This window comes from Muntiacus reevesi, chromosome 2 (assembly GCF_963930625.1).
Source record: "Muntiacus reevesi chromosome 2, mMunRee1.1, whole genome shotgun sequence".
NCBI classification, from domain to species: domain Eukaryota; kingdom Metazoa; phylum Chordata; class Mammalia; order Artiodactyla; family Cervidae; genus Muntiacus; species Muntiacus reevesi.
In genome coordinates, this window is record NC_089250.1 from 203,387,218 (window position 1) to 203,401,141 (window position 13,924).

General features: G+C 46.6%; 1 protein-coding gene across 2 annotated transcripts in view; it reads right to left on the reverse strand.

Annotated features, from left to right (window-relative positions):
- The window catches only part of GTF3C1 (general transcription factor IIIC subunit 1), a 77,675-nt gene that overhangs the window by 58,067 nt on the left and 5,684 nt on the right, over positions 1-13,924 (reverse strand). For both annotated transcript variants that reach the window (XM_065924544.1, XM_065924543.1), the window contains exons 3-6: positions 12,293-12,469; positions 11,423-11,566; positions 6,653-6,749; positions 904-1,027 (exon numbers count right to left, since the gene is read on the reverse strand). In XM_065924544.1, the coding sequence (XP_065780616.1) occupies positions 904-1,027; positions 6,653-6,749; positions 11,423-11,566; positions 12,293-12,469 (542 nt within the window). The remainder of the gene's footprint in view (positions 1-903; positions 1,028-6,652; positions 6,750-11,422; positions 11,567-12,292; positions 12,470-13,924) is intronic.

Sequence of the window (13,924 nt, forward strand, 5' to 3'; positions counted from 1 at the left end):
CTGGGGTTTTCAGAGGGCCCTGGTTTATTTCAGGTTTGAGGTTTCCGTTCTTGGCTACTGTCCTGCACAGGCATTCAGTTTCCCAGTCTGCTTGGCCAGTTATCATTTATCTATCTGCCTCTGAGCACAAAAAGCTGACAATCTCTTTGCTGTCACATCCTGTCCTATTCTCTTTGTACTTGGGTTTATTCCTTTTACATTCCTGTGATCACTAGGGAAGAACTGGGAAGAGTACAGATAAACACATCTATTCCTTCTGTCATCTTTTACTGAGAGCTATGACCCTCAGCTTTTCAAATGACTTTCGTTAGTCCAGAGGGTGCATGGGATAAAAATCAAGAACAGAGAAAAAGTAAAGGACTAAAGAAAGTTTTTAAAGTTTCATAGTCCATCGTCCTTAGTTTAACTTTCCTACAAGGTTCAAATCTCACCTGTGCCACTTTCTGATTGCTTAACCTCATGTATATTACTCATCATCTCTTAAATTTAATTTTCTTACCTTTAAAATGGTGATAATGACACCTACCTTGCAGGGCTAGAAAATGCGATCATGCAACACAGATCAGGTATTTAAAAAACACCGGCTGAAGGATGAATAAGAGGGTTTAGATAAGAAGGAAAAGAGGAACTTGGTTTCTGGACACCAGGAATGGGAGATGTTGGAGGGACATCCATACAGGACATGTTTGCTGAAAATCAGCATAGGTTTCATTCAGCAAACATTTCCTGAGTGCTTTATATATAGAAGGTCCTAAGACAGGCACTGAGGAATAAAAGAGTTGAATAAATAACATGATGGCATCCCACCGCAGGGCAGAATGTGGTAAGAAGACAGGCTGGTGCTTAGAAGTGAGAAGTGAAAGCCGGCCGAGCAGCCCAGTGGACAGCTGAGACTGCCTTTACCTTTCTTGGTCTTGCAAGGCCCACGTTCAGGGTGGATCTCCTTTAAGGGAAGAGGCACCACTTTGGCCAGCCCCGCGTTCAGCATATACTGGTACAGACGCTTGAACGTCCTCTCGCACAGTCCCTGCAACATTTAAATGCGGTGGTTAGGTACAAGCAAGCTATGTGAAACCACCAGAGGGTCATGTAAATGAACAAGGGGGAATCCGTTATCTGATGATCTTGAATGAGGAAACACTGGGGGCACTAATGAGAAAATACTGCCCAGCCACCTTGTCCCGAGAACAAAATGAGTCCGGAGCAGCACAGAGACCGTGCTACTTTTTGATGATGAAAGGGGGAAAAAGATTTGCCTGAAAAGATCCTGAAAGGATATACCTGAAAGGGGTGAGAACTAGGCAAATGGGGGCAGCACCAGAAGATTTCCACCATATACGTCTTCATAAGTGTTTTGGTTTTTTAACCAAGAAAGTGTACTATTAATTTCTGGGAGTGGGAGGCCATGCCATGTAGCATGCAGGATCTGAGTTCCCTGACCAGGGATCGAACCCTTGGCCCCTGCAGTGGAAGCATGGAATCTTAACCACTGGACCACCAGGGAAGTCCCTACTATTAAATTATTATTAGATATATACAGACATACACACAACTCCCACAAGCAGTGAAAGAAGAAAAAAAATTTTAATTAAAAAACTTGTAGATTAAAAAAAGAAAAAACCTTTAGGGACCTCCCTTGTGGTCCACTAGAAAAACCAAAATAACCATATCTACTCCTAAAGATGTCAGGGTTACCAAATAGCCGCCACCAGTGCAGGCTATGTGTTTCCATCTACATGAGGTTTTTTTTTTGAAGAAAGTAATTTACTTGCCAACATTGAAAAGTGAGAGATATCATGTTAAAAAAGAAAAATGGAAAAAAAAATACAACAGATTCTGGCTTCTCTCAGAAAACAGGATGTGGCAACAAGTCCTAGCTTGTGGTTCATCACAACAGTAGCCAGCGGGAGGTAAGGACCAGCTGCTCCTTCAAGACACGCACACCGGGCCCAGACGCCCCAGCCTTCTCCAGCCATCAGACCCCTTACACCGTGAGGCTGAAGGTCAGTTCCTGTTTATCATCCTTTTTGTGCTGCTTTTCTGTCAACAATAGCTAAGAGGAAAGTGAAAGATTTCTTGAATCTGTACTGATGTCAAGAAAAATTTTTTGTTGTTTTTGGCTGTACCGCATGGCTTCCAGGAATTCAGGTTCCCCTGGCCAGGAACGGAACATGGGCCACAGCAGTGAAAGCGCTGACTCCTAACCTCCAGGCCACCAGGGAACTCCCTCAAATAATTCACACCACCCTCCAGGCCACTACTAGCCATTTGACTTTGCCACCTCTGGATCAGTGAGGCAGGTGATCACCTGAACCTCAGGAAGCGCTGCTAAGAGTGGTCTGTGGCATCTCCCAGGTTCCCTTTTACACTCTGGGGGGAGAGAGCGAGCACATGGCCCAGGGCTGCTGTGGCCCCATACACGTGATCACTTCTCACATTAGCCTGGCTGCTCGGCAGCAGAACATATGGTCATCAAAGAAATACAGACGACTCACAGACGGTGCATTCAGTCCCCTGGCACATAACTGGCACCTATCGTAAATCTAGCTGTGCCCCCAGCACCGTGGAAAGACCCTGCAGACACCCATCCATCAAACCACAGCCCTCTACATACAGCCCTGAGCCCTGGACCACCCTACAGGGGAGCTGCCAAGGAGGACTTCCATGACCTGCCCACAGGATGGAGGGTGATGGAGTCCTTCCCTTGTGGGGGGGCTGCCACAGAAGACTTGCACAATCTGCCCAGCTAAGGAGAGAGGTTAGCCTCCCTCCCACTTCCCCTGAAATACAGCATCCATATTCACAGCATCCACCTCGTCCGGAGGCTAATTATTTACTAAATCCTGGTCAGCCTTCTCTGACCCCTATTTCCAGCTAACTGATTAGACATTATTACCAAGTCAAAGTCCCAGAAGATCTCCATACTCTATAAATCCTACAATCAAATATGTCATGAGACTTCTCCGGTGATCCAATGGCTAAGACTCCATGCTTCCAATGTAGGCAGGGGGTGAGGGTTTGATCCCAGGTTGGAGAACTAAGATCCCACAAGCCCCACAGTGAGGGGAAAAAAAAAAATAACAACTGTTACACGCCTCATCCTTGAGCAAACTCACTCCTCTTTCTGAACTGTCTCCCTCAGTCATATATTCATTCAACAAACACAGGCTGAACGTTTACATGTGCAGGGCTGTCCTCATGGTGGGTGGTCAGCACACAGGGTCCCTGCCAGCAGGAGCCCACCCTCAAGCTCTGGTCCACCCTAGGGAGGGGCTGTCACTCAAGTCAGACAACAGATTCCTTCTCCTTTGTCCCTCTCCCCCAACACTCACACCCTGGCGTCAGCCCCTCACCAAGTCAGCCCCTACCCTGAGGCCACAACACCCACCTCCACACCCTGCCTCCAACCTCCCCTCTGCCCACCAGCTTATTTCCTAAACTTTCTTCTGGACTTCTTGGTGGCTCAGAGGGTGAAGAGTCCACCTGCGATGCAGGAGACCTGGGTTCGATCCTTGGGTCAGGAAGATGCCCCGGAGTAGGAAATGGCAACCCATTCTAGTATTCTTGCTTGGAAAATCCCATGGATAGAGGAGCCTGATTGGCTCTAGTTCATGGAATCCCACAGTCAGACACGACTGAGCACGCACGTACTTCTGCGTCATCTCTGCTTAGAAACTGCCACCAGCAATTCCTCAGGCTTAAGGCTGAAACCCAACTCCTCAGCCTGGCACTTGAGACCTTCCTTACCTGGCCCCAACTTTCCTTTCCAGCAGCCTCTCTTACCACTCCCGAGGGGCACACTGCTGCCTGGCTGCCCCTGGGTCACTGCCAACCTCGGAAACCCCCAGCGCCTCCCAGAGCCCCACGCCTTTGCTCCAGCCAGTCTCCTCTGTCTCCTTGGGGCTCACCTCATCTACAAAGGCCAGCGCAGCTGCAACTCGCTCTACAAAGCTTCTCCCAGCTCTCCTTTCACGGAGCTCAGACGCATCCTTCCAAGGAACAGTCTGGCCTGAGTGTGTGGTCACGTCAGTTTCTCCAATCAGATGGCTCTGCAACAGCCTGAGACTGTCACCCTCGTTAATTTTTGTCACTGTGCTGTGGAATATAGTTCTGACTCCAAGTGGACACTCACTGAAGTATTTGTTGAGGGTTTCCTAGGGCGTCAGTGGTAAAGAAACCGCCTGCCAATGCAGGTTTGATCCCTGATCTGTGAAGATCCCACATGCTGCGGAGTGACTGAGCCTCTGAGCCACCATGACTGAGCCCATCCTCTAGAGTCTGCTGGCTGAAACAAGAGAAGCAACTAGAGAGGAGCCCCTGCTTGCCATAACTGGAGAAAAGAAACCACAGCACGAAGACCCAGCACAGCCAAAAATAAATAAAGAAGAATATTTGTTGAATGAATGAATAAATAAATGAATAAACAATGTCCTATATCAATCAAATTCTTCACTTAGCTCTTCCCCAGTGCTGACCTGAGACCAGACCCACCCCCTCTCTCCACCCTTGAGTGACCCTGGAGGGCAGAGGGTATCAATCTCCGGTGTCCATATGGGCTGGACAGACAATAGAAAGAATACAGCGGGCAGATATTTCTTCACTGAGCATGTAGGAGTTTCCTTATTCTGGACTAGAATCTCTCAGTAAGAGGCCTTGTCAGTTTACCTTTTACTCCCCACTTTTGACAGACACTCAGATACTGAGAAATACTTCCTCCTCCTCAACAGCAGGGCTCACAGAGAGACAAATGGCACTGCCTAGGTGCCTGAGAGCTGACAGGAGGTAAGTAAGGGGCAGGGGTGGAGGGGCCGGCAGCGGGCACTGGCCAGCAAACAGCCAGCTCCATATAACTGCTGTCACGAGGGACCACAGGCCCAGGCTGGCCAGAGCCTCTGATATTTCAAGAGAACCTGGTACCTTAAGATTTTGATGCAAAATCTCATTTCTTAAAAGACCCTACTGCTATGCCAAAGTTCTTCTTAACAATGTACAGGCCAGATCTGACCCACGAGTCTTGATTCATAATCTCTGCTTTTTTATTTTTTGGCTTCATCCTGTGGCTTATAGGATGTTAGTTCCCCAACCAGAGATTGAACCCAGGCCCTTGGCAGTGAGAGCAGGATGTCCTAACCACTGGACCATCAGGGAAGCCCCATAACTTCTGCTTCAAACAGACTCGGGCATGTGATGAATTGAGCCATAGAGGAGACAGGCCTCCCCCCTCTCTGTACAGTGAGATGAGAGAGCAGAGCCTCCCCAGGGCAGCACAGGTGAGGAGCTAGGATCTTCCTGGAGGCTGTCATCAGACTGCATGCTCTTCTGGGGACTAATTACTATGACTCTGAAAACCTCGACTTTAGGTCCTACCGTTTCACCTGCAGGGCAATCTTATTTTCCTCCCATTTCCAGTGTCAGCTCTTTCCTAACTTCTACCAAAGAGCACTCACTTCAGACAGGAAGCAGTAGGCCCCCAACCCCGGTGCTGTCTCCCCTCACTCTCTCTCCATCACTGCCTCGGTTCCTGGGCCCAGAGAGGAAGCAGGTCCGTCCATAACCGCCTTTTCCTGTGTCATCTTAGCTCTTCTCAGTACAGTCACTCTGCTATTTCAGTACAAAACTGGAAACGGGGTCCTTCCCTGGTGGTCCAGCCACTAAGACTGAGCTCCCGATGCAGGGGGCCCGGTCAGGAACTAGATGCAATGTGGTGCAGCTAAGAATTTGCAAGCCACAACTAAAGGTCTCTCAGCTGAAACTGAGATCCAGCTAGCAAACAAATTAAAAAAAAAAAAAAAGAAACCTCAAACAGGAGGAAAGGAGGCAGGGCACACACTTTAAAAGAATGACACAGCCCAGGGACATGACACAAACTGATTAGAACCAAATTAAGTCCAAGATGGTGACAGCTGGACTTCCACTAGATCTTGAGCCTCAGAATGTGCCCATCATCACACATCACAAGCTAAATGACACACCCACAGGTGCTATGACAGTTCTGAGGCTGAACAACAAAGACCAAAAAGTGGGAGGTGGCCCAATTCCTGGAAATCCCCATCCCTTCCCCTGAAATAGTTGGGATAATCCTCCCACTCATTAGTCTATGAAACTACCCAGCCCATAAAAACCAACCACACCACATTTCGCGGCTGCTCTGCCTTTGGGGATGGCCCACACTCCATCTGCGGAGTGTGCTCCTCTCTAAGTAAATCCACTTCTGACCTATCACTTTGTCTCTCCCTGAATTCCTCCTATGAGGAGACATCAAGAAGCTGAGCTTCAAGCCCCAATCTGAGTTACACGGTTACAAAACCAGTGGGAAGAAAATGACAAGCCTGATTATGAAATGAACCGATTATGAAAGTAAATCTTAATGCCCAGACTCACCGCTCCACAGGAACTTTCATAGCTGGATTTGGCACAAACCCCAGGGGAAAACCAAGGCCACCCAAGAGCGGGAGGGGTTTAAATGAAAGACTGAGCCCTTTTTTCATTCTGTATAAACCAAAGGAAAACCCTGCTTGTTTCACGAGGGGCTGGGGGTGGTCAAGTCCGTAACAGAGCTCTCGACTGCAATGCACGGAGCCTTCATCTGACAAAGATGCCCAGCGGGGTATGGACGCGTTCAGCCCCGCACGAGGGCAGCCTGGCAGCTCACCAGTTCCTCCCTCAGCTTTCCCAGGGTCTCAGTCCGGTTATTCCGTGCGCTCAGTAGAGTGGAAAGCTTCTCCATGAGGATGTCGTATTTGCTCCTCCTGTGAGAAACACAAAACACTTCATTTTTTTAGACCTATTAGTAATGACTGTCTATCTTTTAAAAGATGTCAAGGTTTACATGACAACCTATCAAACTACAGAACCTTGGTCTTCGGTCTCAGAGAACAACTCCTGTCATCTACAGCAGGAAGACTGGGGGTCTGAGTGGTTCAGTCACACGGCCAAGGTCACCTAGCCAGCCACACTGTACAGACTGCGCTCTGTGGCTAAAACTTTCAGGAAACGGTTGTTTAAAATGCTCACATCTTTTGATCATACTGAAGAATTTCTTTAATTTAACACAGAGAAAAACTGGTTTGGGAAGTTTTATCTGTGGTCTGTGCTTTCCCTCAATGGGTCTTACAGATGCTAAGAAAAAGATTAGAATAATCATGGTTAACAGGAAATAAACTTATAAGGAAAGATACTTTTTCTAAGAAGGTAGAAATTTTTTAAACCAGGACTTACGTCAAATGAATAAAGAAATCTTTAGATGGTTATTTAAAATGGGATAAATAAGATGGGCATTTATGTGATTAAAACACAAGGTTTTGATATTACACTTCCTAAGGTTAAATCCAACAACAAAAAAGGATGTCCCCACTGGTCCTCAACATTAAAAGTTAAATAAGTCCTCTATTTACCATTTATAGCTTATGTACCATTTATGTACAGTTTAAATATGCACAAATAAGTATAAATATAAATTTGGGCATTCCTGGTGGCTCAGTGGTAAAGAATCTGCCTGCCAATAAAGGAGATGCAGGTTTGATCCCTGGGTTGGGAAGATCCCCTGCAGAAGGAAATGGGAACCCACTCCAGTATTCTTACCTGGGAAATCCCATGGACAGAGGAGACTGGTGGGCTACAGTCCATGGGGTTGCAAAAGAATTGGACATGACTTAGTGACTAAACAACAAATAAATATGAGTTATATAAAAGGAGGGCTTTCCTTGTGGCTCAGCTGGTAAAGAATCCACCTGCAATGTTGGAGACCTGGGTTTGATCCCTGGGTTGGGAAGATCCCCTGGAGAAAGGAACGGCTACCCACTCCAGTATTCTGGACTGGAAAATTCCATGGACTATATATAGTCCATGGGGTCGGAAAGAGTTGGACAAGACAGAGCAACCTTCCCTTTCACATATAAAGGGAACAAAAAAATTTACACTGAGATAGCCAACCAGCAACTATTTGGGCCAAAGGGCCTGAGTTCCTTGGCTCAACCCCACTCTGGGGACCCTAGAGCCCTTTATATAAATTGATAAAATGGACAGGAAATAAAGGAAGGAAAGAAAAAACTTCTGAGACTCCTCCTGTAAGACCAAAGTTTATTGATTAGATCTTAATGAAGACCAAAGTTAAAAGGTATCAAAGTAGACAGAATTGAGATGAAAGTGTTTAAAACTGGTATATGTAACTGGGCTTTATTTAAGATGGTTACATCTCTTTTTGTTTAATTATACTGTGGGGTAGACATGTTTCACTGGGGAATGTGTCCCTTGTGTTGTATTATAAAACCACGTATATATCAATAAATGTACCCCTCAGAAAATATTAACTGAACCATTACAGGAAACCAATAGGGTTACCTGAACCATACAAATAAGTAAAAACTGGAAACTAACATTCCAGGGCTAATAAAAATAAAAATGGTCATTTTGCTCTGGGTTTAACTTATAAACTCAGAAGATCTTTGCTGAATGCCTTATACAAACCTTTGGAGGCATGATAAATTCTAAGTTTTAGAACATATAACTCATAAACTTCAGTTTACTTACTGTCTCACTGATAACATCAAGTCAGACAAAATCAATCTTTCAGAATCATTTAGGTGACAGACCTGCTCTTTGGGGGATGGAAAGCAACTGTCTTTCTCTTGCAAATCTCTACAAACCAACAATATTAAGTATAGGTCATAAGGCCCTTAGACTGAGCCTAATTAATTAGGTCAATCAGGCAAGACCTGAAACCAAAAAAAAAAAAAAAAAAGAAAGAAAGGAAGAAAGTAGCAGTTTTAAATCCAAGGGAAAAAAAAAAAAGACAGCAAGTGGCAGTTTTAAAATTCAAACCACAGGGAATGCTCCCTCAGCCAAATTTTACAAATAGTAAAGCTTTAGTCATCTGAGCAAGCAACTTTAATGTATTCCAACTGTTCTCTGTAAACTACTAAGTTTACATTGTCCCCTGGGTCGGGAAGATCCCCTGGAGTAGGAACAGGCAACCAGCTCTAGTATGCTTGCCTGGAAAATTCCACCGACAGAGGAACCTGGCGGGCTCTAGTCCAGGGGATCACAAAGAGTCGGATCTGACTGGGCGACTGTGTGCACACACACACAAGTTTACACTGTAATACGTGACTCATAAAGGAGGTCTTTTTTTTAAGTGAAGCCATGAGATCTCCAGTTTTGCCTGTTTTATACCATATATGTCTGTGCACACATTATACATGAGATATCTCTACCTCTGGAAAGTATTATCAACACTGAATTTGCACACCATATGATATCACTTACATGTGGAATCTAAAATATGGCACAAACAAACCTATCTACAAAACAGAAACACACTCACAGACAGAGCAGACTTGTGGTTACCGAGGGGGAGGGAATGGGAGGAGAGAAGGGACTGAATTTGGGATAAGCAGATGTGAACTATTACATACAGGGTAGGTAAAAAACAAGCTCCTAATGCACAGCACAGGGAAATATACTCAATACCCTGTGATAAGCCATAATAGAAAAGAATATAAAAAAACAATGTCTATATTATATGTGTATAACTGAGTCACTTGGCCCTACAGTAGAGATGGACACAACACTGTACATCAACTCTACTTCAATAAAAAAAAAATTGAATTAATAAAGAGCTCTGCTCAATTTAAAAGTAAGAGCTTACAAATTAAAGAAAAGAAACTGGCTAAAATGACTTTCAGATTCACGGGAACTGGGAAATATTCAATATTAAGTTGCTATTTGGTATTAAAGTTTAAGTTTGTTGACCTAATCATGTCTTTTTAATTTGTTTGTGGGTTGTTCCTTCTCAGGGGGGAGGGGCATGCTGGCATTTGAGATCTTAGTTCTCAACCAGGGAAAACCAGATATGCCAAGTTAAGGAATTAAGCGCTTTTCTTTGTGTGGGAAGACGCGAGAGCCAGAGCTTACTGAACTCATTCTTTTGATGAGCTCCTCAGCTATGTGGGTCTGAATCCTGTGTTCTCACATCCTGAGTTTCCTCAGGGCTCACCGGTTCACGCATGATGGATGTAACTGTTGATGACTGTGACATCCTTGCTTACTGATAGGGCAGGAAGTAATCCATTTTTCATGCCCTTTGTTGCAAAACTTCTATGTAACCTGGCTCCCCCCACCTCGTCTCCTCGGAGCAGTTCTCTCAGCGTTGCTTGAGATGCTGCCTTTGGGGCTTAAAGTCCTAAAAATTCCCACCGAATAAAATATAATCCTCAAATCTGAGGTTGTATTTTTTTAAGTCAACAATACTGTAAAGTTTTAGGAAGCATCTATTTACACATTTCCTTATAAATCAGATGGTAAGAGAGGATAGGGATGACTTCATAAAGAAGTTCAGCTTTTTTAAAATTCAGGCACAAAATGTGAACCCAGGTCTCCTTCATTGAAATACAGCGCTCTGTGCATTAATCAGGACACATCTCTGATTCTGCTCTCACTTTACTGGTGTGAAGGACCTTCTATTCCTTTGCATTTTTAATGTGAAGTGGAGGTCATAACAAACGCTCACAAGCTAATGGCCGCCACAGGAAGCTATCAAAGGAGCCCAGGGCTCCTGGCCGCCACAGGAAGCTATCAAAGGAGCCCAGGGCTCCCCAGTTGTGGGGAACAGGGAGAGAGTGAGGGGTTTGGGGGGAGGGGGGGTCATGCTGGGAGAGGGGTGGAGAGAAAGATATTGTCCGGCCACTGGGGAAGGTGAACTTGGCTTTTAACTACCCACAGGTCTAGCAGCAGGGAGGGCAAGTGTATGGGACCGGAAGACTGGTTCATTGGTCCTGCCTTTCCATGAATGCAAGAATACACAAAGGCACAGATATTCACCGCTTAGGAACGAACACCAAGCTGAGCCAGGGCCTCTCTACACAAGAGGGAAACAGTGGTTCAGTGAGGTCACGGATTGTGCCCAAGTCAGGAGCAAAGATTAAAATACAGATCTTGACTTAAGCCCCTTGTTCTCTCTTCTACCTACAGAATTCTGTCGCCATAACAAATCAAATTTGACTTATCGGCTTTTCTTTTTACCCTCTCCCTAAATATCACCGAAAAACCTTAACAGTCCCTACTGCTGGGCTGTGGGGCGAGAGGTATTTCTTCCCCTTTCTTTTCTATATAATTTCCAGACTTTCTAAATAGGCATGGCTTATTTGCATAATCAGAAACAGATGGAAAATATCTTTTTCCTAAAAGTTAGTCATATTTGATTTCGCCTCTAGGATTTTGTTTTTTTTTTTTTTTCTTTTCTTCCTTGGCTGCACTTCAAGGCACAGAACTTCCAGACCAGGCACTGAACCCGCACCCCCTGCAGGGGAAGCCAGATTCTTTACCACAGGACCACCAGGGAAGTCCCGCCTCTAGGATTTTTAAAGGCACAAGACACCAGGCTGAAATGCAGAGGTAAGGAAGTGCTCTGGAGTCTACACTGTACCTGTCCATGTGAAACCGGTTCAGGAGGAGGAGGATTGAGTGCTGCTGGGCCCCGGTGGGCAATCGGATCACATGGGACTGCATTGTAATCAGTCCGTTTTTGTTCAAAATTTTCCTGTGATAGTGGAGCTTCCCAGCATCAACCCTGGAGGAGAGAAAGAGAGCAGACAGTCATTTTGCTTTGCTGGCTGCTTTCACCCCATAATGCAGAGGATGTGAATACCAGAGACACATCCCCACCTCCTCCCCCCATCCAGACAACCTAAGAGAACCGTGGATATGTGACAATGGCCATGGAAAGTGACCCAACCTAAGGTACACTTCAGACCCCCAGGAGAGGTGGATGGGGAGACAGGGTGGGAGGTCTATGTGTGTAGAGGACTGAGGAATGGAGTGGGAAGGGATGGCTGGGTTAGCAAGGAGCTGATCAGACAAGACATGGGTATCTAATCATGTAGCACCCAATAACTAGGGTGACCATGCATTCTGGTTTGCCAGATGGGTTCAATTTATGCCCACTGCCTAGGTGTTCCTCCTGGTCAGCTCCACCTTCCACTCTCAAAATATCTAGTTTGAACAATAAATTCTTTGGTCACCCTAGGGTCTTTTTTTCCCATTGGCAGTGCCATGCAGTATGCTGAATCTGAGTCCCCTGACCAGGGATTGAACTGGTGGCCCTTGCAATGGAAGGGCAGGGTCTTAACCAGCAGACCACCATGGAAGTCCCCCCTTTTCTTTTTTTTTCCAGGGTCTCTTCAATGAGAAAGCACCATGCCTTCAACCACCATAGATGCTGGGACTGCCCAGATGGCAGCGCCTGATGGTCAGGCAGCCCCGACATGTAGAGCAGAGAAGCAAAGCATCCTCTCACTTGAAAGCAGTGCTATGGAGGTCTCGTTGGAGCTCCCCCTGCCAGCGGGACCGGCCTAACCGCTCCAGGATGCAGTAGGAAAAGTCTGGGAGCTTCAGGTCGGGGTCGCCCTCAAAGCCAATCAGGGCCCGGTACCGCATGTCCTGGGAGGCAACGATGATCAATTTCTTCCCCCACCTGCAAACCAGAAACCACCGAGAGAAAAAAAAAAAATCAATTAAAAAAAATTTACTTTTTTTAAGAAAATCGAAATGTATAAAAGCAGAACCTTAGTGAACCACGGTTTCCTGCTTCTCCTCAGAGGGTCACAATCCCCATTTAAGGAGGTTTCCATCCTTAGAACCACAAGAGGGTTCAGGGGGAACAGAGCCAGCCTCACCATTTCTTTGCTCGGACCCCTCCCAGTCCTGCCAGAGCCCTGGGGCCCAAGCCCAGATTCCCCACCAGAGCCCAAAACCTCCTACACACCCCCACCGCCTGGCCCCGCACCCACAGTGGCCCCGCTGGTCCTCTGCCCAGCTGCTCTGCCCACCTCATCCTTGGGCCACTGATTCTCATCCTTTAGATCACTGCTCAGAAACCAACACCTCAATTCCCCATACAAATGCTAACCAGAGGCCATCCCTGCCTCTGACCATTTCTGAACTCATCACACACCTGGCAGTCTCAGAAATGGCCACATTTTGGGGGCAAATGTTCCTACCATAAGTGCCCTAAGGGGGGGGGGGCAAGTTGTCATGTGGGTCCCCAGGACATCCTCAGTGCCTTAAATGCTTACAGAAGGGCCTCCGTAACCATCTATTAAGTGAACAAACTCGCCTCCTGAACTGGACTGAGAGAACAAAACATCAGAGTCAAGAACAGTGCCCTGTGTGACGGGCGGACCTGCCATTCTGGAGAGCAGACCTGTGACAAATAATTAGCTCCTCCTGCTGTCTGGGTGTGTGAAAAATAATGCCTGCAAAAGAGGTCGAGCCCCTGTCCCAGCAAGGCGCTTCGAGAAGCCCCAGCTTGGGATACAGATGTCTCTGCTGATGCTGAACAGTCCGATGCTGAAGACAAAGAGACTCCGCCCTGGGGCCCTGCCTGCTGACTTATTAATAAACGGCCATCTTGGGCAGACTGTCTCGGGTCCCAGCCCCGCCGCAGAGATCCCACGAGGGTGTCCTGGCAGAGAAACCATCTTCACTCACTCCTTGGCATCGAGACACAGCAGCTGGAGGAGCTCCCTCTCCCAGGGGAGTAAGTCACTAAGGGTCTGTACGAGAGCCTGCGGGCTCCCAAGCCCTCCCATCTACAGGCAGCATCTACTCCTCCCAGCCTGTGGTTTACTGATGCCTGATCCTAATGCCTGTCTTCACTCACATCGCTCAGCCTGACATTCCTCCTCCTACTCCCCTCCCACCGCCAAAAAACAGATGATTCCACTGCTCCTGAGCAGGCAGAAAGTAAAAAGCTGAGGTTGTCGATGTTTTCATTTAACCGCAGTTCCCTTTGCATTGCTTGTGACCCAGTTAGTCTTCTGTACGGTCCATCTCAAGAGTGTTAGGCAGCGAATACACAAGATGGACAAGACAGCCTCCTTTCTGGGTCTGCACGTCACAAACTTACGACCTGTGTTCTTGAAACAGG